This window comes from Engraulis encrasicolus, chromosome 13 (assembly GCF_034702125.1).
Source record: "Engraulis encrasicolus isolate BLACKSEA-1 chromosome 13, IST_EnEncr_1.0, whole genome shotgun sequence".
NCBI lineage: Eukaryota > Metazoa > Chordata > Actinopteri > Clupeiformes > Engraulidae > Engraulis > Engraulis encrasicolus.
This window is the reverse complement of record NC_085869.1, coordinates 31,089,846-31,113,986: the sequence shown is the minus strand read 5'-3', so window position 1 is coordinate 31,113,986 and position 24,141 is coordinate 31,089,846. Positions and strand designations below refer to the sequence as shown.

The 24,141-nt window shown below is 43.8% G+C and overlaps 1 protein-coding gene across 2 annotated transcripts in view; it reads left to right on the top strand.

Moving 5' to 3' along the window:
• Positions 1-24,141, top strand: part of mgat4a (alpha-1,3-mannosyl-glycoprotein 4-beta-N-acetylglucosaminyltransferase A) — an 80,449-nt gene that overhangs the window by 16,116 nt on the left and 40,192 nt on the right. For both annotated transcript variants that reach the window (XM_063213687.1, XM_063213686.1), the window contains exons 3-4: positions 12,236-12,403; positions 12,988-13,128. In XM_063213687.1, coding sequence (XP_063069757.1) covers positions 12,236-12,403; positions 12,988-13,128 — 309 coding nt within the window. The remainder of the gene's footprint in view (positions 1-12,235; positions 12,404-12,987; positions 13,129-24,141) is intronic.

The following is a 24,141-nucleotide window of genomic DNA, read 5'->3' as shown; positions in this document are numbered from 1 at the left end:
CCAGCAGCAGAGGCATCTCAGCAGCATCCTGTCAGGGCTAACTCTTGGCCACGTGCTTTCTCGCCATGCCTTATGCTGTGCTGAGCTTGCAGCACCACAGAGATATGTGCTTCCTGTTAAGGACCCCTGAGCTTCCCAGGGAATCCCCAGGGGACTCTCTCTCTCGCTGTATCTCTCGCTCTCTCTCTCTCAACCATTTACATGCTGCAAACATACATGCTGGAACATACTGTCTCAGAGCTTCTCAGAAAATTGCACCCCATTTTCATTGAGGGAACTGGCCATATGGGACATTCATGAGGAAGGGAAGCAAAATTATTTGCACTGTTATTTTTTGCTTGTGTTTCAGTACGATGATTGGGCTTCTCCTCCCTCATACAGTATTTAGGCTATACTATACATTTTTATGTTTGTTCAGAGGATGTTTTACGGTTGTCTGACTGGCAGATATTTGACAGCATTCACAGGCTGCCATCCCTCAGTCCTGCCTTGCTTGTCAACTTCAACACTGAGGAAAACATTGGGCAGGCACTTTTCCCGGTTACTTCAGCAGAGGGGAAGAGCCTAATGATTTATCTGAAATCAATTTTTGCCAAGATTGTGTAACTTTCACTACTGCTGCTACGTGGCAAAAAAACCCCCCAAAAAAACAAAAAAAAACAATCCTACTGATATATCAGCCTTTGTTGATTTGGTTGAACATATGGTCAAATGTACACTGTAAAAGGTTACCGACCTCCATGGCAACTGTAGCAGTCCTAATACTGTACAATTAGCAAGCACAAGAAATGTTTAGATCTGGCGGTCAGCTTTCATCAAACTGTGACTAAGTTCCTTCTATGCTTCTTTTGTCAATCGTGGGAGAGAAAAATGTAAACTTTAAACAAAAGCGGAAAAGAATGTGATAAGAATGACGTTTCACCCTAGTGCGTCGTGCCAGCCTTGGCAGAACTGTGAGGAATTCCAGTTCACCCACAACGCCCTTTTGAACTTCCTAAGGGTTCCACGTCCTTTTGATTTCGTGAGCATTGCCTCACCTACATAGCATGGGCTTGGCATGCAAGAAGCAAATAGCCAGCCAGTGGATCATTTGTCCTTTGTCCATGTTGTGCAAACGATTGCCAAGTAGCCTGTGCATTGAGCAATTTGAACAAAGCATTACATTTTTAAATTCCACTTTGAATAAGATTGAATTGCAGTTGTAGCCTCTGGCACACACTGTTTCCTCTCGTTATGAGAGCGCTGTAGGTTGATGTCCATTGTGCTTTATTTTTTCTTCATTGCTTTTGCTGATGTAAGCAGAGGGCTATTTTGAGTGTGTGCATTTGCATGTCTTGAAGTGGCTCACGTATAGGACATGTCTGTCAAACCACACATGGCAGCCAGTCAAACTCCAGAGTAGCTTATAGTTGCAACACTGCTGCTTCCAAATCGACTATTGGCAATTAAACTCCTACTGTGCTAGAATAGTATAGAACGTCTTTTATTATCACTAGTCACATGTACAAGAATTTACACTATACAAATTCACAATTAGATTGAACGTACTCACTCCAGTGCAGACATTATGCTGTTCAACACAGTGTGCTATTTACAAAAGGTATATAACTCCAGCTGCTCAAATGATTAAATCAGTTCGGTAGCAATTACTATTGGTAATCTGCTACTCTTTAAATCATAACGAATAGTCCTAAAAACCATTTCCATCATAGTTATGATAAACATGGTGACAGTTGGTGATGTTCTACCTAGGTTATTCTCCATGACATGTTGGATTTTCAGAGACCCCTAATCATCTTTTTAGGCCTGGATATGGAAGCCTCTAAACCATGATGTGCAGTAGGAGTGAAGATCTGCCGCACGATAAGCTGTGCTTATTCCCTAAATGTCTATGTTGTAATATAAGTGTAAGTGGCATTTTTTTGGCTGCTGTCATAACACTGCCTGTAACAGATGTCATTAGTGCAGAGAACATGATGAACGTTCCTCTCCGTCTAATCTTGTCAGAGAAAGGCCCCACCCCAGGATAGTTCACCCTCCTTGTCTAATTGATAAATCATTAGAAGATTAATGAGAGTGAGACATGAATGCAGACAGAAAGAGTGAAGAAGAGACAGACACACACAAAGGCAGATAGAGGGACGGGATTGTAGACACACAGAGGAAGAGGGATGAAGAGAGAGACATGCTCAACAAAGTGAGACAGAGAGGCGCAGAGAGACAGGGAGAGACTTTGATGATGTTGAGAGACAGACACTTCTGAGGAAGGCTCGTCATCTGGCAGCGGCTCGAGTCGTCCCCAAACCGCGGTGTCCTCCCAGCTGCACTGTACATCACAGAGGACCAGAGCCCCATGCAGCAGCCTGTTGGACACGCGTTACAGATGATCGCCTTCAAGGGCATGCAAGATCGATTCCTTTGATGTTAAGCTCCCGAAGCAGTTCCCAGAGATTTTATTTATTTATTTATTTATTTACTTACTTACTTGCAGATTTATTTATTTATTTATTTATTTGAGCCTCTCAGCCCTTTCGCCCTATTGTCTATTTTTAGAGTAGCTTCTTCTGATGTTCTCAGATTTTTGCCTCCGATGTTGAGCAGGGGCCAATGCCTGGAGGGTGTCAGACCAGGGGGACTTGCCTCTCCCTCAACCCTTCCCCACATCAGCTTATGTTGGATAGTGGACTGGGGAGGAGAAGGAGAGAGAGAGAGAGGGAGAGACTGCGCGGAAGACCGACAAAGAGAGGGAGGGGTAGACATGACGAGACGAATAACAAGATTAAGAGGATGCATGTGGTATATCTGTTAATCTGGTTAGCGGCTACAGAGATTGCACTGGATAATGCTGTAGTCTTTTAAAGCCAGTGTCTACAGTGAAGCAAAAGGCTACTGCTTGGCTGGTTCAATAGTATTGTTTTGAATAGAATAAAAACGTTATCAAGTTATCTTTTGAATTTGGCATTTTTGAAAAATAGAGCTACTCAAGTTGGTGAGCTCAGTGGTGATTGCCTTGTTATTTTGCCATTTTGAGACCAGGGTGTACTAGCAAGCAACATCACATCTTCTGTGGTTGTCATTATTATCTAGTGTACAGTGTAGGGCTACACGATTATGGAAAAAATCATAATCACGATTATTTGGGTCAAAATCATAATCACGATTATAAATCACGATTATGGATTTTTGCTGATTAAAAAAAAAAAGATAAAATTTAAATCAAGAATTAAATGAAATCACGATTTCGATATCACGATTAATCAAGATTTTCGATTATTTTCGATTAATTGTGCAGCCCTAGTACAGTGTCACCACTAGATCAAAGAAATCTTTCTAGGTTCTAGTTGACTGGTCCTATGTAGAGTTTTTCCCATCTTGTCAACTCTCTTGAGCCATATGTATACATGGGCCCCCGGCCGGGAGTTTGCAAAGGGGCTCCCCGTGGACCACAGGCCCTGTGATTGCTGCATATTTGATGATGAGCAACTATAGGATATGAATGTGACACAATAGGCCTTCTACTCCACAACATTGACCATCCACCCATGCTTCTCTCTCTCTCTCTCTTTCTTTTTCTTTCTTTCTTTCTCTCTCCCTCTCTTCGCCCATCCCGTTGCCTATCCTTGAGTCGTGATGAGAGGAGCCAGACGGTCGACATTTGACTAGAGATGTCAGGGTAGCCAGCTGAAAGCAGACACCTGTGGCATTGAACGCACAGCTGGGCGGTGTACTCAGATGCTAAAGAACACTCCCACACAAACACTCCTACTACAAGCCTTTTTACGTGTGTAGTCAGTCATGCATAAACCTACATCAAACATGCAGACTGCACAAGATAAGCCTACTCTTCCCACCTAGTACAGTACTGCCCATGTCCCCTGGTTGTCTTTTGTGCTCTTCACCTTTGACAGAAGCTTTGTTTCAAGGTAGCACATTCATTTCTGTTCTGTTAAACTTCCCTTCACTTGGGATGTAAAATTACAGCCTGGCAATCAGGCCATTAAAAGTCATTTGCCAATAACTGCTCTTGGCAGACGGTAACTGCATTACCTCAATGAGGAGGAGGCCATTGGAGTCTTGTGATTTGAAACGTTTTCACTGACTGCCATAGTTCAGGGTCCTCCAGTGAAGCAGGCTTCAGCAAGACGTGCGCGCAGAAGGCTAAAGACCTTGACGTGTTGCATTTACAATAGGTGCTGCATTAAGTAAATTAAGCTTGCCTTTATTTAAAGGGACACTGTGTGAGATTTTTAGTTGTTTATTTCCAGAATTCAAGCTTCCCATTCACTAATGTTACCTTTTTCATGAATATTTACCACCACCATCAAATTCTAAGTATTCATTATGACTGGAAAAATTGCACTTTTCATACATGAAAAGGGGGATCTTCTCCATGGTCCGCCATTTTGAATTTCCAGAAATAGTCATTTTTAGCTGCAAAAATTAATGTACTTGGACCATACTAGAAAATATTTGTTTATTACTTAGTAAACTTTCATGTAAATATAAAATTTGGCGATAGGCAGCCCAGTTTCAATGAGCAGCATAGTTGCAATACCTTTTTTGACCATTTCCTGCACAGTGTCCCTTTAAATGTTATAACCTCAGTGTGGAATCATGAGTGACGTGAGCAAATGTAAATTTGCCGTCAGCATTGGCTTCACACACAGGTCACAGACATACGGTAATAAAATATCAGGTCATGGTATGATCCTAGAGCCTGATACTGCGTGCATGTCACTGTGTGCATTTCACGGTATCCATCATTTACCAAGTTCTGTGTCTCAACGTGTTACTGAGTACATTTTGAAATGAGGCCCCAGAAATCCTAATTTCAACTGAACACCTATCATTCTTCATCTTTCTTCTTCAAGTTTGTTTTTTCCCTCAGGCACATTGAATGATGACTCAGTATGACAATATGCTATATAACACTTTTGATTGATTGATTAATTGAATGATTGATAGTGGGTTGATATACCACTGGGCCTTGATTATTATGGCATGCATGGCAAGTTATTGTGCTGGACCTTTTTCAGTTGCACACATTCTTAGCAACACCGCTTTCCTCACGTGGGCGGGGTACTACAGAATCTTGGCAGGAGAATGATGACCTCATTACTCTTAATATTCCACCGCATCATAGCAGCTAACCCACCTAATGTAACACCAGAGGCAAACATGATGATGCCACCCATTTGGGCACGATTTGATTTTGAGCCCAATGACTAAGGACAGCCAGCAGACACTGTATAATGTAGCTAAAACACTGTGAAAGCCTTGAACACTTGTGTCTCCTGTGATGACCAGAAAGAGCAATTCTGTCTCGGCCTTAATCATCAGTGCTTTATATTTTGCTGGGTGATAAGCTGGAGTTTGTCAGTGTGTTGAGGCAAACTTAATTTGATTAGCAGACTATTTTTGCTTCAACAGTGAAAAGGAAAATAAACCCACTAAACTTGTGTTGCTCATTCCTTTTTAAACATTTCCTCTACTCAGAGTCTACTGAAAATGGGGCCCTGTGCTGTGAAATCAACAGGGCCTGATGAGAGAGATGGTTGCATCTCGTGTGTGTTTGTGTGTGCGTGTGTAAATGAGCAGTAAGTTACAGTATATGAGGCTCAGGTCTTTCCGTGGCTTTGGGTGGTGGTGGTGGTGGTGTGATGTCAGACCTTTCCAACCTTGCAAACAAGAGTGTGGATTGATTTCCTTCATTGCACAAGGCTGTCCTGTTAGAGGTGGTGGACGGCTGCCATTCAAGGCGGCCATTCAAGGCTAGCCTCACTTTACTGTACCACCCCTAACACACCTTGCTGCGCAGGTTCAGCAGGAAAAAAAGGTGCTCCACACTAGTCATTGTCAAGGTTATTTACACAAATGTACGCTTATGAACTTCATTTACCCAAATATATGAAAAGTCTACCTGGCAGGCCTTTCAAATGATGGTCTCTCGAAACCATTCTGAGTGACTCAGGGAAATGGGGATCACACAGTTAAAAGGCCCGTTTCTGAACAATATGTTGGCTAAGGTTTTGAGATTGCAGTAGTTTGTTCTGTTTAGCCCAGAAGTAATTGGTTATTTGTTTTATTCAAACCTTTTCAACAGCCTATGTTTTTAAGCTTATTATTTAATTACCCCCCCCCCCCCCATGGTAATACTTTGGTCATATATTTAAAGGTAATGGATATCAAAACCAGGGGCATGAGAAGTTGCATTATAAAAACAAAAAATAAACATTATTTTTAATGCAGTTAGCAATATTTGCTATCCTTTGGACACATTGCTGATGCTTGCTTTCTGATATTGCCCCCGCCTATTCATTTTTACATAAAATCACCAATTTTTAATCACTTAGTAAACTATCTGAAATCAAGACCTATGACAGTTGGTAATGTTGGCTGGGAATTAAGAGAACGTGCTCTAGGCTATTGTTGGTATTGCTGCAACATATTTGCATATGCTCAACAAATTTGTAGGCTAGAGGACTTCTACTACAACTTTCCTCTGCTCTTGAATCAGCCTCAGGTCCTTTGCATGCCATAAGAAACATGCCTTTGATGTTGTACTCCATGTTGACATAGGTATGTTGCACGTGTTCAACAGCTTCAGTTAGGGTGTGCATTCATGCTGCAAATTTTCACAACCACAGCCGAAAGTCTGACTGCAAAGCTGTTGAGGAACGTTGATCTCTTTTATTATTGTAAAAAAAAAACCCCGAAATCTCTTGCTTTATGATGGTCTGCTTTTATTTGCTGAAAGAGAGAAAGTGTATATGATGGATGACTGATATTGACAAGATCAGATAATGCTAAAAAAAACCCAAAAGAACATTCCCCACTATTTATGATTGTCACCCTTGTACCATCAGCAGTAGGGCCCATCACCATGGACACCAAAGCTCCCGATGACTTCATTTCATGACTTAATTTCACCCAAAAAAGTTTCTGACCCCTGCACTGTTGTGAATAGGCAGAATAACCAATTAAGATTCTCCTTCCCCCTCACAGAGAGCAAAGGTTCCATTAATACGATGAATCCAGTGGCCCCGCTTCAAGTCTGATCTGAGGTCATTTCCCGGTCCTTTCTCATCTCTCTCTACCACTGATTTCCTGTTGCCGTCTCTGACTGTTCTAGTGGTTCTATCTCAATAAAGCCCCAACAAAAGTCTTTGGAAAAAGAAAAAAAACCCAACAGGCTTTAAAATAAAACCATGTCAGAGTGGAGTCCCTGTGGTAATACAAGTGGTTGCTCCACTCCTGTGTTGCATGCATGCAGGTGAGTGTCACTCCTGTGTTGCATGCATGCAGGTGAATTCACATTATGATGCAGCATCCCCTTCACACTGAGATTCATGCCTTATCTCATAACTATGTGTGCTGGCTTTTTTGCTGAATACAAGTGTCCTGGTGACACATGGAGGAATGGCAAAAAATTAGGCTCGGATGGCCAGATGTGTATGATTTTTAGGCAGTCATTAATGGGCAGTCATTAATGGGCAGTCATGGGTAAGCGGTTAGGGCGTCAGACTTGTAGCCCAAAGGTTGCCGGCTCAACTCCCGACCCAACCAGTGCTCTCCCCCATCCTCCTCCATCACTGAGGTACGCTGAGCATGGTATCGTCCTGCCGCACTGCTCCCTTGGGGCGTCTTTCAGGGCTGCCCCCTTGCACGGGTGAGGCATGAATACAATTTTGTTGTGTGCAATGTGCAGTGTTCACTTGTGTGCTGTGGAGACTGTTGGCTTGTGTTGCTCCCATCAACTACTGTATAAGGGCCCTTAATCCCTTCCAGCAGACTAGCATAGAAATCCTGCAACCGGCATGACTGGTACCAGCAACTCTTTGTGCGGTCGAAAAGAACTGATTACTGTGTGTTTTTTCCCGCCTGCGGCCTGTCTAATAGCTGAGGTTGAACAGCAGCTGTAGTGCACGGTTCATATGGCCATAATTTCATGCATAGCACACTCTTGCCGCATGATCGCTCGATTAAATAATTGCACAAATAAGGTGTTTAGGCGTTCCTAATCTTAAGTGCTCGTTTGGTGTGCATGTTCCAGTGTGTGTGTGTGTGTGTGTGTGTGTGTGTGTGTGTGTGTGCGTGAGCGCGCACGCACGCGTGCGCGCACGCGTGCATGCGTGCGTGCGTTCGTGCTCATGCACAGATGGACATTTGTGCGGACGGCACCTCTTCTAGTCCGCCGTGGCTTAGCAGCAGAGCCTTAAGGGAGGAAACAGCAGCTGCAGCACTAAATAACATTGCCTGTCCTTAGTCAAACACGTACACACACACACAGACACACGTAAGACGGCAACACACACACTCACAGCTACACACATCCACACACACACACATCCACACACACACACACACACACACACACACACACACACGTACACAAGCAAGATGTCTGCATGCATGCATGCACGCACGCACGCACGCACGCACGCACGCACGCACACACCATTAATGTTCAACAGGCTCCTGAGGCCAGAGGCTGTGCATCTGGAACAGTGTGTCCATCCCCTACCACTCATCTGTCCACTGCCGCTGCTGGGCACCAGGGGTGTGTGTGCGTGTGTGTGTGTGTGTGTGTGTGTGTGTGTGTGTGTGTGTGTGTGTGTGTGTGTGTGTGTGTGTGTGTGTGTGTGTGTGTGTGTGTTCGCGTGCCTGCCTGCTTGCCTGCCTGCCTGCCTGCCTGAGGGGGGGGGGGGGGGGGGGGGGGGGGGGGGGGGGGGGGGGTGAACAGGAATTGGGGAGTGTGAGAGGAAGGAAAGACAGAAGAGAGCTAGAATGTTTGGATCTATCTGGATACCTTCGTGTGTGTGTGTGTGTGTGTGTGTGTGTGTGTGTGTGTGTGTGTGTGTGTGTGTGTGTGTGTGTGTGTGTGTGTGTGTGTGTGTGTGTGTGTGTGTGTGTGTGTGTGTGTGTGTGTGTGTGTGGGTAAGGTAAGGTAAGGTAAGGTAAGGTAAGGTAACTTTATTTGTACCCGAAGGTAGATTTGGTTGCAGGCAAAAGTAGCAAAAGCTTACACAGACAACAAAGTACTGACACACAAAAAACTTGCACCAACAGCCCAATACTAATGACAGTGACAAAGGACAATAACAAAACAAAATAAGGACAACAAAAACAAAAACATGACAAGCAGACAAGTGCTCCAAACAAGGATATGAAGAAGGAAAATAAACAATAAATATATAAATATGTATATAAAAACACGGGGAAAACCTTAAAATGTTGGACTCATGTGCTATTCAGTGTTTTAATAGCAGAAGGGATAAAACTGCATCTATACCTCTTAGTTTTGCAGGCTGGCATTAGGAACCTACGACCTGAGGGGAGAGGCTGAAATTCACCATATAGTGGGTGGGATGTATCATTTAAGATGGACCCCGCCAGTCTCTGCAATTGCCTACTGTAGAGAGACTCCATGTTGAGCTGTGATTCTCCAATTAATTTACCAGCCCACTTCACAATCTGATTCAGGGAATTTCTGTTTTTGAGGGGTAGGGGCAGGAGCACACACTCGCATGTGTGCTTCACTTTAAAGGGTTTCTTCTTCAGTTGTTTGACTGGGTAAGCGGTGCGGCGCAGCACTGAGACTGTATGTTGTGGTAATGTCAAAGTGACAGTGAGAGAGGCAGAAGCCCAAAGGAGCAGCGATGAATAATAGCAGAGCTGTGTTTGCGTAACGCAGCAGGTCGCGTGCCTCCCCAAATGTCACCCAGAAAGAAATTTCCTCAGCCTCTACGCAAGCTGGACAATTGAAGTTTGCCACCCCCCCCCCCTTTTTCTGTCACACACACACGCGTGAACTCATACACACACAAACACTCGGCGCGTGCACACACACACACAGAATTTCAGCAGGCGTTATCATTCCTGTCAGTGACACCCCTCTCCCCCTCCCTGACTCGCTGCTGTCTCTGTCTTTTCTTTCTTTCTCTCTTCACAGAGACACCTCTCTCTCTCTCTCTCTCTCTCTCTCTCTCTCTCTCTCTCTCTCTCTCTCTCTCTCTCTCTCTCTCTCTCTCTCTCTCTCTCTCTCTCTCTCTCTCTCTCTCTCTCTCTCTCTCTCGCCCACCCGCTCACAGCAGCAGCACTAGTTTCAGAAATGTAAGCACTTTTTAACAGCCTCTAAATCCTCTCCTAAAGTCTAATCTGTGAAAAAACTACTCTACCCTACCGTACTCTCTACCTGCCTCCATGTGGACGTCTAGACCAGACGTTTCATTTCTGTCCCACCCCTTTTCTTTGCTTGACTCTTCCTTCTTCGCACTCGCTGTGTGTAGGCCTAGATGTTTTTGACACATCTGGTCTGACAGTTGTGAAACTGGTCTGACAGTTGTCTCCTCTAAAAAGTGTCAGGGCTGTAATCTGTTGAAATGTGTTAACCGTTTTTGGGGCAACTCCAAATCAAGTTCCCCTGACAAATATGCAGCTCTGACAGTTTAACAGTCCCAATTTCAACCAACAAGCTGAAAAAAATGTGGGGTAAAATGTTCTCAAGGCCTTAACATAAAACTCTATGACAAGCAAAGACCTTGATTGAGAGAACCGAAGGTTTTGGATGCTGTGATGGCATCCAAGGCTAAGCTCCTCAAGGGGTTCAGGCAGGGTATGCCAGTGCTTCAGAAGATGCTCACTGATTAATGGAGTACAGAGAAGAGGATACAGACTTAGAGGACACGAGAGGACTTGGGCCTTGAAAACATTGCATTGCATTTCAAGACACAGTCTCTCTCTGTCTTACAAGCTTCAACAGCTCCGGAGGACATAGAGAAGGGGACATAGCTCTGGAGCTTAGGAGAGAATACGTACATACTGTTGAGGAAAAGGCTACAGAGGAGAAGAGAGAAGAGACCATAGAGGAGATTTTTGAGAGGAGAGGAGAGCTTTACCAGCTTACGACAGGAAAGGTCCCCCAACCAACCATGAGAATAACTCATGCTCTCTCTGTCCAGAGAGGTCATCCAGTTCAGGCGTCAAAAACCCTGCCATGGTTTTCTTCTAACAAAGATGACTTCCCTGACTGATGAAATCTGATTCAAAGCTGATTGGACCAAATTTGTGTCATGATTTTTACTTCCTGAACCCGTGACTAACACCGCTGTTTGTGTCTCTCATCCTGTTTGTTCAAGGTGCCCTGATGTGTTGGTGAACAAATGTGCCAAATTTCACGAGTGTCATTGCAAGGCAGCCACCTCTCAAGACAAACTATGCATTGTGCTCTCTCTCTCTCTCTCTCTCTCTCTCTCTCTCTCTCTCTCTCTCTCTCTCTCTCTCTCTCTCTCTCTCTCTCTCTCTCTCTCTCTCTCTCTCTCTCTCTCTCTCTCTCTCACCCATTTTGTGCAGGGTACTACATTGCAGCAAATCAAGAAATGTTTTGACATTGGCAAGCTCTGGTGTGAAGTAATTTGGGTTGATGTTCACGCACACGCACACACTCAGAATGGAAGTTGTGAACTAACCCAGAGGGCAATTGAGTGTTTTGGTGTCTGTAAAACCCTGCCAAGCCATTAACAACAGCAAAAGGAAATAAAATTGAAATGTAGGAAATAAAATTGCCCTCCCTCCATGTGTCTCACCAATGGAGTTAAGCAGCTAGGTTAGCGCAGCCGTGTGCCTGTGCTTAGTTTCATACCCCTCCAGCAGTTACCAGGCAGAAAGTGAAAGCGGATGATGCATCAGGCGAAGGAAACGGCACTTACTCACATGACACACCCAAGCATGAGTAATAATGTATGTATTAGAGAAGTGAAATAGAAACCGTGAAGCGCAATGAAAACCTGACAAAATGTAACAATAGGATTGTAATGTTGGCCATCAATGCATGTCTAGTTTTGCTTCACACATCTTACAAGTCACTTATGCAAAGGCCCACTAGGTCCTCATTACATTCCTTATTGAAGTCCTTTTTTCGTGTGGTCTTTTTGACTTTATTTATGATAGGACCGTGAAGGTGCTAACAGGAAATGAGTGGTGAGAGAGACGAGGAAGGGCCGGCGAAGGACCCGGGCTGAGAATCAAACCCGGGTCAGCCGCATGGTAGACGAGTGCCCTACCGTTTGGCCACGCCAGGGCCGATATTGAGGTCCTTATTATGCCCTTGTGTCTGTGTTTGTGTGTGTGTGATCAGAACAAATCTAAGAAACAGAATCCAGGAAGGAAAGCCTAAACTCTGAGTAAAATTCCCATTCTCTCTCCTGTGTGTGTGTTTCTGTGTGTGTGTCTCCAGAGAAGCTAGTGGCGTACCAGCGTGAGTTCCATGCGTTGCGGGAGCGTCTGCGGGTGGCGGAGCAGCGTACGCTGCAGCGCTCGTCCGAGCTCAACAATATCCTGGAGCAGTTCCGCCGCGCCATCGCAGAGACCAACGGCAGCAAGGACGCACTCACCAACTTCTCAGGTGGGACAGAGCGAACACACATGCACACACACACACACACACGCGTAAAAACAAAAGCTATCTAATCCAAACACGCACACCCAAATGCACAGACCTGCAGTAGTATGTACACACATTCAACGCACACACGCACACACACTCGCACAGACACACCAATACCAGCAAGGACATCCTCCTCAAGTTCTCAGTTTGGACACGCCTACACACACACACACTGATCTATGTGCATACACTCAAACACACTCAAAAAAGTGTTGACTTTCAAAATAGTCTCAGATGGCTACTCTGAAGCGTTCACTCCCTGCTGTCTTCCGTCTTGCTTCAGATGAGCCGTATAGATACATGTTGCACTGATGATGAGTGAGATAGTGGCAGTGACTCATTGCCTTCTACATGGGCTGCTGCTATTGATTTCAGTTTCGGTAATTCACATTTTATAGTCCTAAATTTACACTGCCTGTCTGAAAAAAAAGCTTGCAGACTCGTTTCATGATCAGTAGGTTTTTTATAGATTATTTTTTTGCCCAGACCTACTTTCTTTTTCTCTCTATCGTGTCAATATGTTCATCCTTGTTCTCTTCCAGATGAGACCCAGAAGCTGCTAAAGGAGCTGGCCAATCGGAAGCCTCTGCAGGTGCCCAACATCTACCACCACCTGCCCCACCTGCTGGACAATGAGGGCAGCCTGCACCCGGCCGTCCAGGTGGCACAGGGACGCACGGGAGGTGAGGACCACTACACACACACACACACACACACACACACACACACACACACACACACACACACACACACACACACACACTGGGCAGCCTCCTGCACCCTGTACAGGTGGCACAGGCTTGAACGAGAGGTGAGGAACACACACACACACACACACACACACACACACACACACACACACACACACACACACACACACACACACACACACACACACTGTGGGCAGCCTGCACCCTGCCGTACAGGTGACAGGGACACACAGGTGGTGAGGAGCAACACACACACACACACACACACACACACACACACACACACACACACACACACACACACACACACACACACACACACACACACACACACACACACACACTCACACTCACACTCACACTCACACTCACACTCACACACTCACACTCTCATGCATGCAATACAATCCTGACTCTTCATTGATGTGGCCTTGAGCATGCCAGGCAGCCAGCCTTTCAGTGGCACTGCAGTTCCAGATGATGAGCATGTGCTGTGTTGTGAGAAGAATATAGTAGAATAGAGTATAGAGCTGCACTGTGCTGCACTGTGTGTATTGAGAAGAATACAGTAGACTAGAGTGCTGCATGAAGTGCTTCAGTTCCTCTTCTTCTCCATGATTTTTCCCACAGGAGCTGTCCTTGTTCTGCTGTTGCAGCTCTCTCTCTCTCTGCCAAGAGCCAGCTCTCCTCTCCCCTGCTCTCCTCTCCGCTCCGTTCCTCTGCTCTGCTCTCCTCTCCTCACCTCTCCTCTGCTCTCCTCTCCTCTCCTCTCCTCTCCTCTCCTCTCCTCTCTGCTCATCTCCTCTCCGCTCATCTCCTCTCTTAATAGATCACCAGCTGGCGTCATCATCAGATTTATCATTGCCCTTCTGTACACACACACTCGCAAGCACTAGAACAGACGCACACACACACAGACAGACAGACACACACACACCAAGACTCACACATCATTCCCCCCCATCCCCACCCCCTCCATCCTACAGTTTCATGTTTTTATTTTCGTAATCTCCGCAGTCTAGGACAAGGTTCTGTAGACATTGAAAACATGGCGGATAACAAAAGAGAACAAGGTGAGCGCATAAAGAGGACCCACCCACATCTCTGACTTGGCCTTTTCACTCAGAGCCACCCAAACAGTCTCAGTGATTGTCTGCTGCCATGTTTTACAGAGAGTCATGTTACCTTGGAGTTGTTTGTTTTGTTATGCAGACACCCACAGGTAGACTCGCAAACAAAGTCCATCCAATAGACAGATACACACACACACACACGCACGCATTACTGCATGTCCGAGATGATGTCAATCAATATTCAAATGCTTCTGAATTGAATGGGACTGAATTGAATTGAATTTCATTGACACACTTTCAGATTCAGACGTCACAGTACAGCACAGCTGATCAGCTATACAAGTATAAGTGAAATTAGCCCCACTGAGGAAGTTAGAAAAGCATATAGGATAGGGAACCCAGTAGTTCATGCATCAATGCGATGAGCGAGAGACGGTATAAGCATGAACATTGAAACCAATTCATTTTTTCCCTGTCTGTCTTATATTGTCTGTTATTGGTGTGGCTCCTTGGCTTTTGTCTTGTCAGGTTGTCGATGAGCTATGAGGGCGCCAGTATTTTCAGGTGTTTGAAATACCTTCAACAAACTTAAACTGGAACTTCTAGGCAAACATGTTGGTCTTGTACGATGTCTGTTTTACATTTGAAATCAATTGGAAAAGAAAGCATTGACAAATGGACTACTTTATCCACTTCTGTGTGTCAAACAGAACATTCACTCTGTTGACCACATATTGTTTTAATTCAGGCATCCAAATAGGCACAGTTGGGTTGGTGTATTGAATGAAAAGCCAGCCTAGACTCCTCCATGACAGTAGTGTATCCTGAGCGTGCCACCGTCCAGTCTGCACTTAACCAACTGTAGGAACTAGCCAGGCCGTGCCCTCCTAGTGACGCAACAGCTTCTGTGCTGCTACCAGTCTGGTCAAGAGCAATGCAAGTACTTTCTGAGCTCCCGTAAAATGGGGAAAGTGCTTCCCACTTTGTTGGGAAGCAAACAATCATTAGCAAACCAAGAGAGGCCCTTTGGGAAATGCCGTTTGGGAAATGTTAATTGTTATGCTCTTGGTCAGACCAATTCTTGAAGAGATTTGAAAGTTGATGATAATCAGGCTAGTAGGAACACCTTCAGGCCACATCTATGTGCTGCGTACTTGACATTATGCTGCATGTCATTTAGCAGATACTCTAATCCATCTGACGGCAGAGTATGGCACACAGGCGGCAGTTCCCCAAAAAGAACAGCGTCAGGCTTTGAAGCATTGCTCAAGGGCACCTCTGCCTGTCTTGCCATGTGATCTGTACCGTCTAGCTGTCTACTCACAGGTAAGATTCACATCCATCCACAATGGGTGTGCAGACAGACTGGAAAGGGCAAGGCCATTATCTGTGGGTGGAGGAGGGGGTGGCTGGGGTGCTGTCTAAAGACCTACTCAAAGGTTGTATTGAGATGAGATTTGGGGGGTGGGGGGTGTAGACTTCATCAAAGGTTGTAACTATTAGGTGAGGGAGTTGGAGGGTGCAAGCTGGGGTCAAAGGCCCAATTTAAGTTTGAGAGACAATGTAGCTGAAATTTGTGGAGGATGGGAATGGTGGTGGGGTTTGGTGCAGACCTACAAAGGTTGTGAAGGATTAGGATTATTTTTTTAAATGGGCTTGCCCCAGTCCTGTTTATTGCTTGCCTATCATCCATAACTTTCAAAACGCTACTCCTCCTTTCGAGACGGACACCATTCAAACTGTAAAAAGGCCGGCCTGGTTTAGAGATGTTAAAGCTTGCATTGCGTGTCCGTACCTCGTGTCGTTCTTTCGTTATTGTCGATTTTGTGCGCCTTTTGGTCCCCATAGGAAACCATGGTAGACTTCCTCAAAGGTTGTGAGTGATTGTTTAGCCTAGGAGCGCTGAAGGGTGGGAAAGTGGTTTACTCATCAGGGGGTTGCCCATGTTTGTCTGGGTCAAGGCCTCCGCAGTCTTTTGTCTCTTTTCCCCCTCTTTCTCCCACCGCATACCACAAGTTACAAGATCGGGTTCACCTAAGAGGATTAGACCAGGGCCCCTCCAGGACAGGCCACTCTACCCCACCCTACCCTACCACCCCTAACACTGTGTGTATGTATGTGTGTGTGTGTGTGTGCGTGTGTGTGCGTGTGTGTGCGTGCGTGTGCGTGCGTGTGCGTGCGTGTGCGTGCGTGCGTGTGCGTGCGTGTGCGTGCGTGTGTGTGCGTGTGTGTGCGTGCGTGCGTGTGCGTGCGTGTGCGCGCGTGCGTGCGTGCGCACGTTCATGCATGTGCGTGCGTGCATGCGTGTGTGTGTTCACATGTGCGCACATCTTTATGTGTGCGTGTGATGCATGTGTGCATTCATCTGTGGGTTGTGCATGCGTTCGTCTGTGTTGTGTGAGAAAGTGGAAGGGAGATGAGGGCATTTAAGGGACAAAACAATATGGAAGTGTAGTAAAAAATTTATATCGGCAAACAAACAACTCAGGTGGTAAGCACTGCAGATTTTATTGTTAACGGCCGGAGAAGTTACTGCGTGGAGACAGGAAGTAATCCACTCAGCAAAGTCTAAAGTGGATACAAAGCCACCCCTATTTAACCATTTCCCTCCCCCACAGTCCATGTCGTCAGCTTCCTCTGTGCATGTGGGGTCCCGCATGGCCGGATGTCCACTGTCCATTGTCTTGTTGTCCAGCATATGCCATTTCACATGTGTTGTTCAGCAGCCACATCAAGTAGATGCACATGTTTCCAATAATGTTGAGTGTCCAGTGACCCATTACAGAAAAGCTTACACACAAGAATATGTAAAATAAAATGAGAATATAATATAAGAATAGTAGAAGATTAAGAAAACTAAGATAAAAATAAAAATTCTCCACATTCTCCCCCCTTTGGGAGTTCATACTCACATTATAAAAGTAACTACTGAATACACTTTTCTCTGGTGATCAAACATTTCTTCCTAAATGTGTTTAACCTACACCAGACCACACACACAGCCTAATTGACACCCAGACGAACAACAGACCATTCATGGACAGACACCCAGAAACGCCAGCAGATGAGCGGGACACACCATGTCATATTGCTTGTGCCTGCCCCTTTTGATTTCTCTCCCCTGCCCCTTGGAGAGTGCTACTGTGGTTCAGCTGTGTCCAGCAACTAGCTGTCCGTTGCATGATTGACAGCCTGGTAGTCCGCATTCATCCACCAACATCCCAAATGTCCACCACAACTAGTCTATCATCCACTAAGCGCCAACTAAGATATATGATGCATTGTCATCATCACAGAGTATCCATCTGGTCTTCTTAAATTTAAACAGTACAGAGTGATACTCTCAGGTTGGAGCAAAAACCCAACGGCTCAGTCAAAAAAAAACACTACCCGCCAATGAGCAGTGAAAAATACTGACCAATTTGGACTAATTTGGGCAAAATTCTCCAACGGCCCAGCTAAAGCTGCAACCCGACTTTGTCTGCTGAGAGTAAACTCCAGTTACAAAACAATATGTGGATATGTATATAAACTAAATAACACATGGTCATGTGTAAAATAAAACACCCTAACTATAGGTATAAGTAATTACTAATGAGTAAAATAATAAGGTAAAACACTCATTCACAACTTTGTGTCATAAAAGAAAAGTCAATTATTTAACAACAATACTATTTAGCAGTGCATGTATGATATCCGTATTCTGAAATATTAAATTACCTCAGACTAAGAACCAGAATGAAAAACTAATTTCTTGAGAAACACTGCCTTCTTCAGCTACCTCTTCACCAGTTGTTGTAGCATGTCCTTGTCTATGCATAGTCAAGTGATAAACATTGGTAAAATGGGACCATAACCTTTATCAAATTTTAAGTGACTGCTTCCGTTGCTTGCTGGTAATTGTCATAATGGTGCCTATGGTGCCATTGTCACAGTTCTCCCTCGCTGAGGCCTAATGCCCCCCTTGGATAATCTGCTAATTTACAACCCAGTCAACAGACAACAGAGGTCATCCAGAGATCGGTCAAGGCCTAGCCCCTCCATCTAGCCGTAAACTGCACCCAACACATTCTGTGGTCGAACTGAGGATGGTCACATGATCACCAGATGGCCCCATGCCTAATTTCCTTGTCCTTCCTGGCCCCTGGTCTTCTCCTCTGCCAGTTGATGAATGGGACATGTCCTCTTCACCCCCTTGTTGCTACTGTGTTCCTCCAGTCCTTAGTTAAGAACACAGGCCTGGATTGTCCTGGATGTTTCCTGTCCTGGATTGTCCTGGGGTTTGTGGTGCTCTCAGAGTTCTGTGGAGACACAAAATAGAGAAAAACCCAGCAGTATCCATTCTTGGGAGAAACATTGTTCTATCTTTGATACCAGTGTAAAACAATTTCGTCTTCACATTAATCACATATTACTCTTTTAGACTTGGCAATTTGGTTTGATGCACAAGAGTGACAAGAGTGTCATCTTTATCTCAATTCGGTCATTTAATCTTTGTCCTTTTACAGTTGCATATTGTATTACACTGTTATCAACAGCTCAAATTGAGTCAGTCATCTTCACAAGGTTGACAAATACATATATGTTAAAAACCAGCTTAAAATCATTGTTCAATTTAAACATTTGGGAGTGACTTTTGACTCCACACTGAGATGCATAAGAAGAGAACCTGCGTAACATTGCGAAAGTATTCACAATTTCCTAATTGTTGTTGATAAGACCAAGCTTAAGTCTTGCACAAACATCCTTAATTTTACCACTGTGCCATAATAGACATGTATAACTTGCTCAGTTTTGATAACCTCATCCTTTATTCTGATATATGACTCATGCACAAAATTATTCACGACATTACTTCACCATCTTTGAAAACCTTCAGCCAACCCTTCTCTGAACACATTGACAGAGCCACCAAGGGAAACTGTAGTTTCTCAAGTCTAAACAATTTCTCACACAAAGTGAACATCACTATAAGTGGTCATTATGGTTAATACGTGTATTTATTACTTTGCACATAGTCCCTGTCCAAGTAAACCAAATAAGCTAAAACTTGAATTATGCTTCATGTATCCCCCAGTATTTTCAGAATTTGCAACCTTGTATAATATTCTGGATGAAAAATAATTTTTCTCACGCTGAGGAAGGATAATACCTCAAACATCTGACTCGTATACATTTCTTCATCATTGTATTATAATCATTTCTCATTTGGATTCTTTGTATGTGTCGAAGTATACCAGAAACCTTTATAGATGTTCTTAGATCTTACCAATGTTAACCATTTTTAGTTCAATACTTGATATTTTTGTTTTTAATTCCCATTTTCTTTCGTCCCCTTTACTCCCCCTTTCACGGCTAATGCACCATGCAGCCGTGAAAGACTCCGTCAACTCTTGTTTGAACCCTGGCCTGTCCAGTGGCCTATGGCTCTGGCTTGTGAACAAGCCCATTCACAACTGCTCTGGTTGTAGGAAGTACGATGTAGACACAAATAAGAAAACCTTTGTGTTGTCTAACTCTATCTACAGGGTGACAGGGTTCCTCCAGCTGTCTACAAGCTCAATTCACGACTAATTTAAGACAATTTTAAAAACACATTATTGTTCATACAATTTGTGTGCACTCAAGTTGACACCAGTCATATGCGCCAAAGATTGTATATATCTTCTCAAAGACATTCTTGTAGTATTGCCTTGGGTAGCGCTGCTCATCATTTGAGGCTCAGACATCCAAGTGAGATTACGTTATTCTTTCCGAATTCATTAACTCAGTTTTTTGAAGACTCTGTAGGAACCCTGATTTCTTTAATTTTCTATCCCCATTTCTACAGTTGGAAGCCATATAGCCAGGGTATTCATAAGACATACTGGTGTTATATTAGACAACATCTTGTCAAGTCAGTGGGGAGGCTGTTTAGAGTTAGTCTGGGTTAAACAAGAATGGGGATGCAGAGTTAGGATAGGGATTTCAGACAAACAGTTTTCATGCAATAGGATTTGCACCATGCATTCTGGCTCCAACTGTTGAAATGGCTAACATATATTTTAGATTTTGGAAAATCTTTCCTATTTCATATCGTCTCAAATTTCATTCTTTTACCTCATATCTTTTCACTCATTCATACAGAAACAAAGTCAGTCCAAGTCGTTTTCAGTCAGTCAACATTGATTCAAATCTCCTAAAACCAAACCCAAAACCGGCCATATGTTGGGTCACAGATTTAGCAGTGATTGCCGTAATACTTAATGTATCAAGGATCCAGTATGCCAGAGTAGAGCATGTAATCCAATACATAACTCTGAAGTGACTAAGTTGCAACTGGTTTGAAACATACCCCTATGGGCAAATACCCTTACACAACACCATTGTCTATTCACCATGACCATGTCGCCGATGATGTTACATGCCCTTTCTTCAGAATCACAATTTCTGTAATTTCACCAAATATCACCAGGTCACATGTACTAATCAATGCCAAATAATACATGTAGGTTGTGCTTTTTCTGGTATCCCTAATTAAGGCTTTGACTATGTGTGCTTTTTTAAAACTATATCAATGTGCTCTCAAATTCCCTAAATAAAATTACCATATCTTCTAATTTGTAAATTTACTCACATCCTCTAAATGTAATATTCAAAAAAATGTAAATTATGCCAGGTTGTATTTAACTACAACTTATGTCACGTTACACCATCAATGCTTGCTTTTTGTTCACAAAAAGGCCTTGTGTGTATGTCTATAACCAACCACAGGGAAGTGGCTAGGCCATCTGCACTGTAGCCTCAGGCTATGATGTGGGTGTGCATCAATGAATGGCTGGACATGTTTGGTGGTCAGTCTTGCACAGTGACAATTAGCACCCTTCATATTCAGTGAATCTATGTAAATATGTGTGGTATTTCTAAACAGACACCAGGTCCTTTATGCTTACGGGTTTTCTGTTAGAAAATTCTTTCTCCTTATCCTAGGGTTATAACTATTGCTGCATACATTTATATTCTAGATGTGTGAGGTCCAACTATTAACTGCAGCTCATTTAATTTTTCCAAAGAGATATGCTTAAAATTGTGTTCACAGTGAACATGTTGACAGGGCACATCCCTTGTTTCACTGTGTGTATAGCATGCTGTGTTCACGTGAGCAGTTACTCCTGCTGCTGTTGTAACGGATCACTCATACGTGGTCCTCTATTTACCATACAGTTGCGTGCAATGTGTCCCAATTTTCTGCATCTCCAACACCTAAAAGTATTATTTGAAAATGTTCCATTACCATTACCATGCCCCATGTGTGCACTCTTCCCATTTTGCACACTAGATAGATAAAAACTTAAGGCTGCTTCATGGATTTCATTCTGTTTATTCTGGTCTGTTTTTTCCTTGATCCTCTCAAAATTTTCTGCATACTGCAATAGCTCATTGGGAGCTGCAGAACTCCATGTAACCAAATGATTTTTTACATACTCAATTACATCCTTTTCACCTCCTAAAATGAAATATTGTCTGATGAGGGCCTGCTTTTGTTCTGGAGTTGTGTTTACTCCTCCATGCTTAGACACTGCCCGTGACACTCTTCCAAGAAATTCTCTTGCTGTTTCTTTGGATGACTGGGAAATAGACATTTTGGTCCAATCTTCAGTGGCCGTATACGATGCCCTTAATGCTGTAAACATGTTGTCTAGGGCCTGTTGATATCTGGTCTCCCCATCTAGCTGTGCCATCACAACTGGGGGTCCAGCTTGGGCTGCTATTGCTGGGGCAGTACGCTCTAAATCCATGGGCAAGTGCTGGCGTAGCTGCAACCAGTGTGATGCACATCTTTGAGAAAGCACTACAGCCATTTCTGAAGTAGTTGGTCTATAAAGATCATCCATACGTCTGATAGCCTCTACAAATGCTGTTATGCCTTCTTCTGGTCTAGGTAATGCTGCAGCGACTGACTTTAACTCATCAGGGAGCCATGCTCTCACAACATTAATTAAATTTCCTTGCGGACCAGGCATTTGGATGATTGGTGCCTGAAACACATATTGCGGGGTATCCCGATAAGAAGGAGGTGGTATCTCACTACTGGTTAGCATATGTGTTGCTGTTGTGTGATCTGTCACCTTGTCTGTGTTAACATAACATGCTTTTTGTTCTTTTTGTTCTTTGGGCTGTCTCCTTTTCTGCTCCCTTTCATTTGCTTCCTTTTCCCATTTTACAAATAATTCTGGTTTAAAATGTGTCTTTTTACCTTCCATCATTGCCCTACATTCTTGTAACCTTCTGATACTTAATGTCCCACTCAAAGGGAATGCTCCCCGTGTCCATCCATGCCACTTACTTATGACTCTCTCATCCACACATTCTGCTCCATACTTTCTATACATATCTTGCAAGCATCCTGGGTTATTGACACCATTTGGGATTTTCAATGATTTGCTTTTGTTTAATCCCATTATTAGTAGTTCTTAATAATATATTGCCTAATTGGCTTAGCCCAAAAGCAGTATTATCAGACACACCATCAGTCTCTTGCCAACATATATAATAAGATTATTATTATTATGATCAATAATTACAATAACATATAGCTTTCATCCACCTTCGTCGTTGTCACACTTTCCTTTTAACCTTCCATTAGTTGAGTTATTCTTTCCAATTTTTTAACAAAAGGCAGAGATCACTAGTCTCCTATATTAAATTACAACAAAAGTTATCCAACCAAACATTGGTTGAGCACATCTGGAATTAACAGAAATTGCTAAGGAATTAAATTACTCAGAAATTACTCACAAGAATTACTCAGTGCCCTAAACAACTTTTGCCGAGGAATCACTCGTGCCTCCTTAACACCTTCAGTTAAACTCTCCTACCTCAACTTTTCCCAACTTCCTTTCACTTTTCAAGCCAACCACGACATCACAATTTTCCCATTCATACAGTTCGAGAGCTCTTCTCAGGGTAGTCTTAAACCACCCAATCCAGGTCAGCCTCCTTGGACTGCCAAATTTATGGCCAAAGACTTGTTCTTATTTATAGATCTTATATTTCTTCTGATACATAGCAATTTCAATACAACTGCAGCTTGCTTGCCCCTTTACAAGCTTTGGCTCTCTGATATAATTTCATCAGCAGCATACAATTGTCATAAAACATGCAAACATTTCAGGAAGAATTAAACTCACCGCTGAGTTGCCTGTGGCCGCAGATACTGGGTGGAGTATCAGGGCACACAGGAGAAGTCCTCCAGTGGATGAGTCACAACGGGACTCCGCTTAGCCTGGTCAATTGAAGTCCAGCTGAATGTCCTCTCCTGCGTTACCTGAGATATCCATCCCACTTCTGACACCAAAATGTAGTAAAAAATTTATATCGGCAAACAAACAACTCAGGTGGTAAGCACTGCAGATTTTATTGTTAACGGCCGGAGAAGTTACTGCGTGGAGACAGGAAGTAATCCACTCAGCAAAGTCTAAAGTGGATACAAAGCCACCCCTATTTAACCATTTCCCTCCCCCACAGTCCATGTCGTCAGCTTCCTCTGTGCATGTGGGGTCCCGCATGGCCGGATGTCCACTGTCCATTGTCTTGTTGTCCAGCATATGCCATTTCACATGTGTTGTTCAGCAGCCACATCAAGTAGATGCACATGTTTCCAATAATGTTGAGTGTCCAGTGACCCATTACAGAAAAGCTTACACACAAGAATATGTAAAATAAAATGAGAATATAATATAAGAATAGTAGAAGATTAAGAAAACTAAGATAAAAATAAAAATTCTCCACAGAAGAGCTGGAAGTTGTGGAATGTAGTAGGAAAATAGTGTGCGTGCGTGCGTGCGTGCGTGCGTGTGTGCGTGCGTGCGTTCCTCCGTTTGTCTGTCTCTCAAAATTCCCCTTTGTTCCTCTCTGGACAAATCCCCCATAC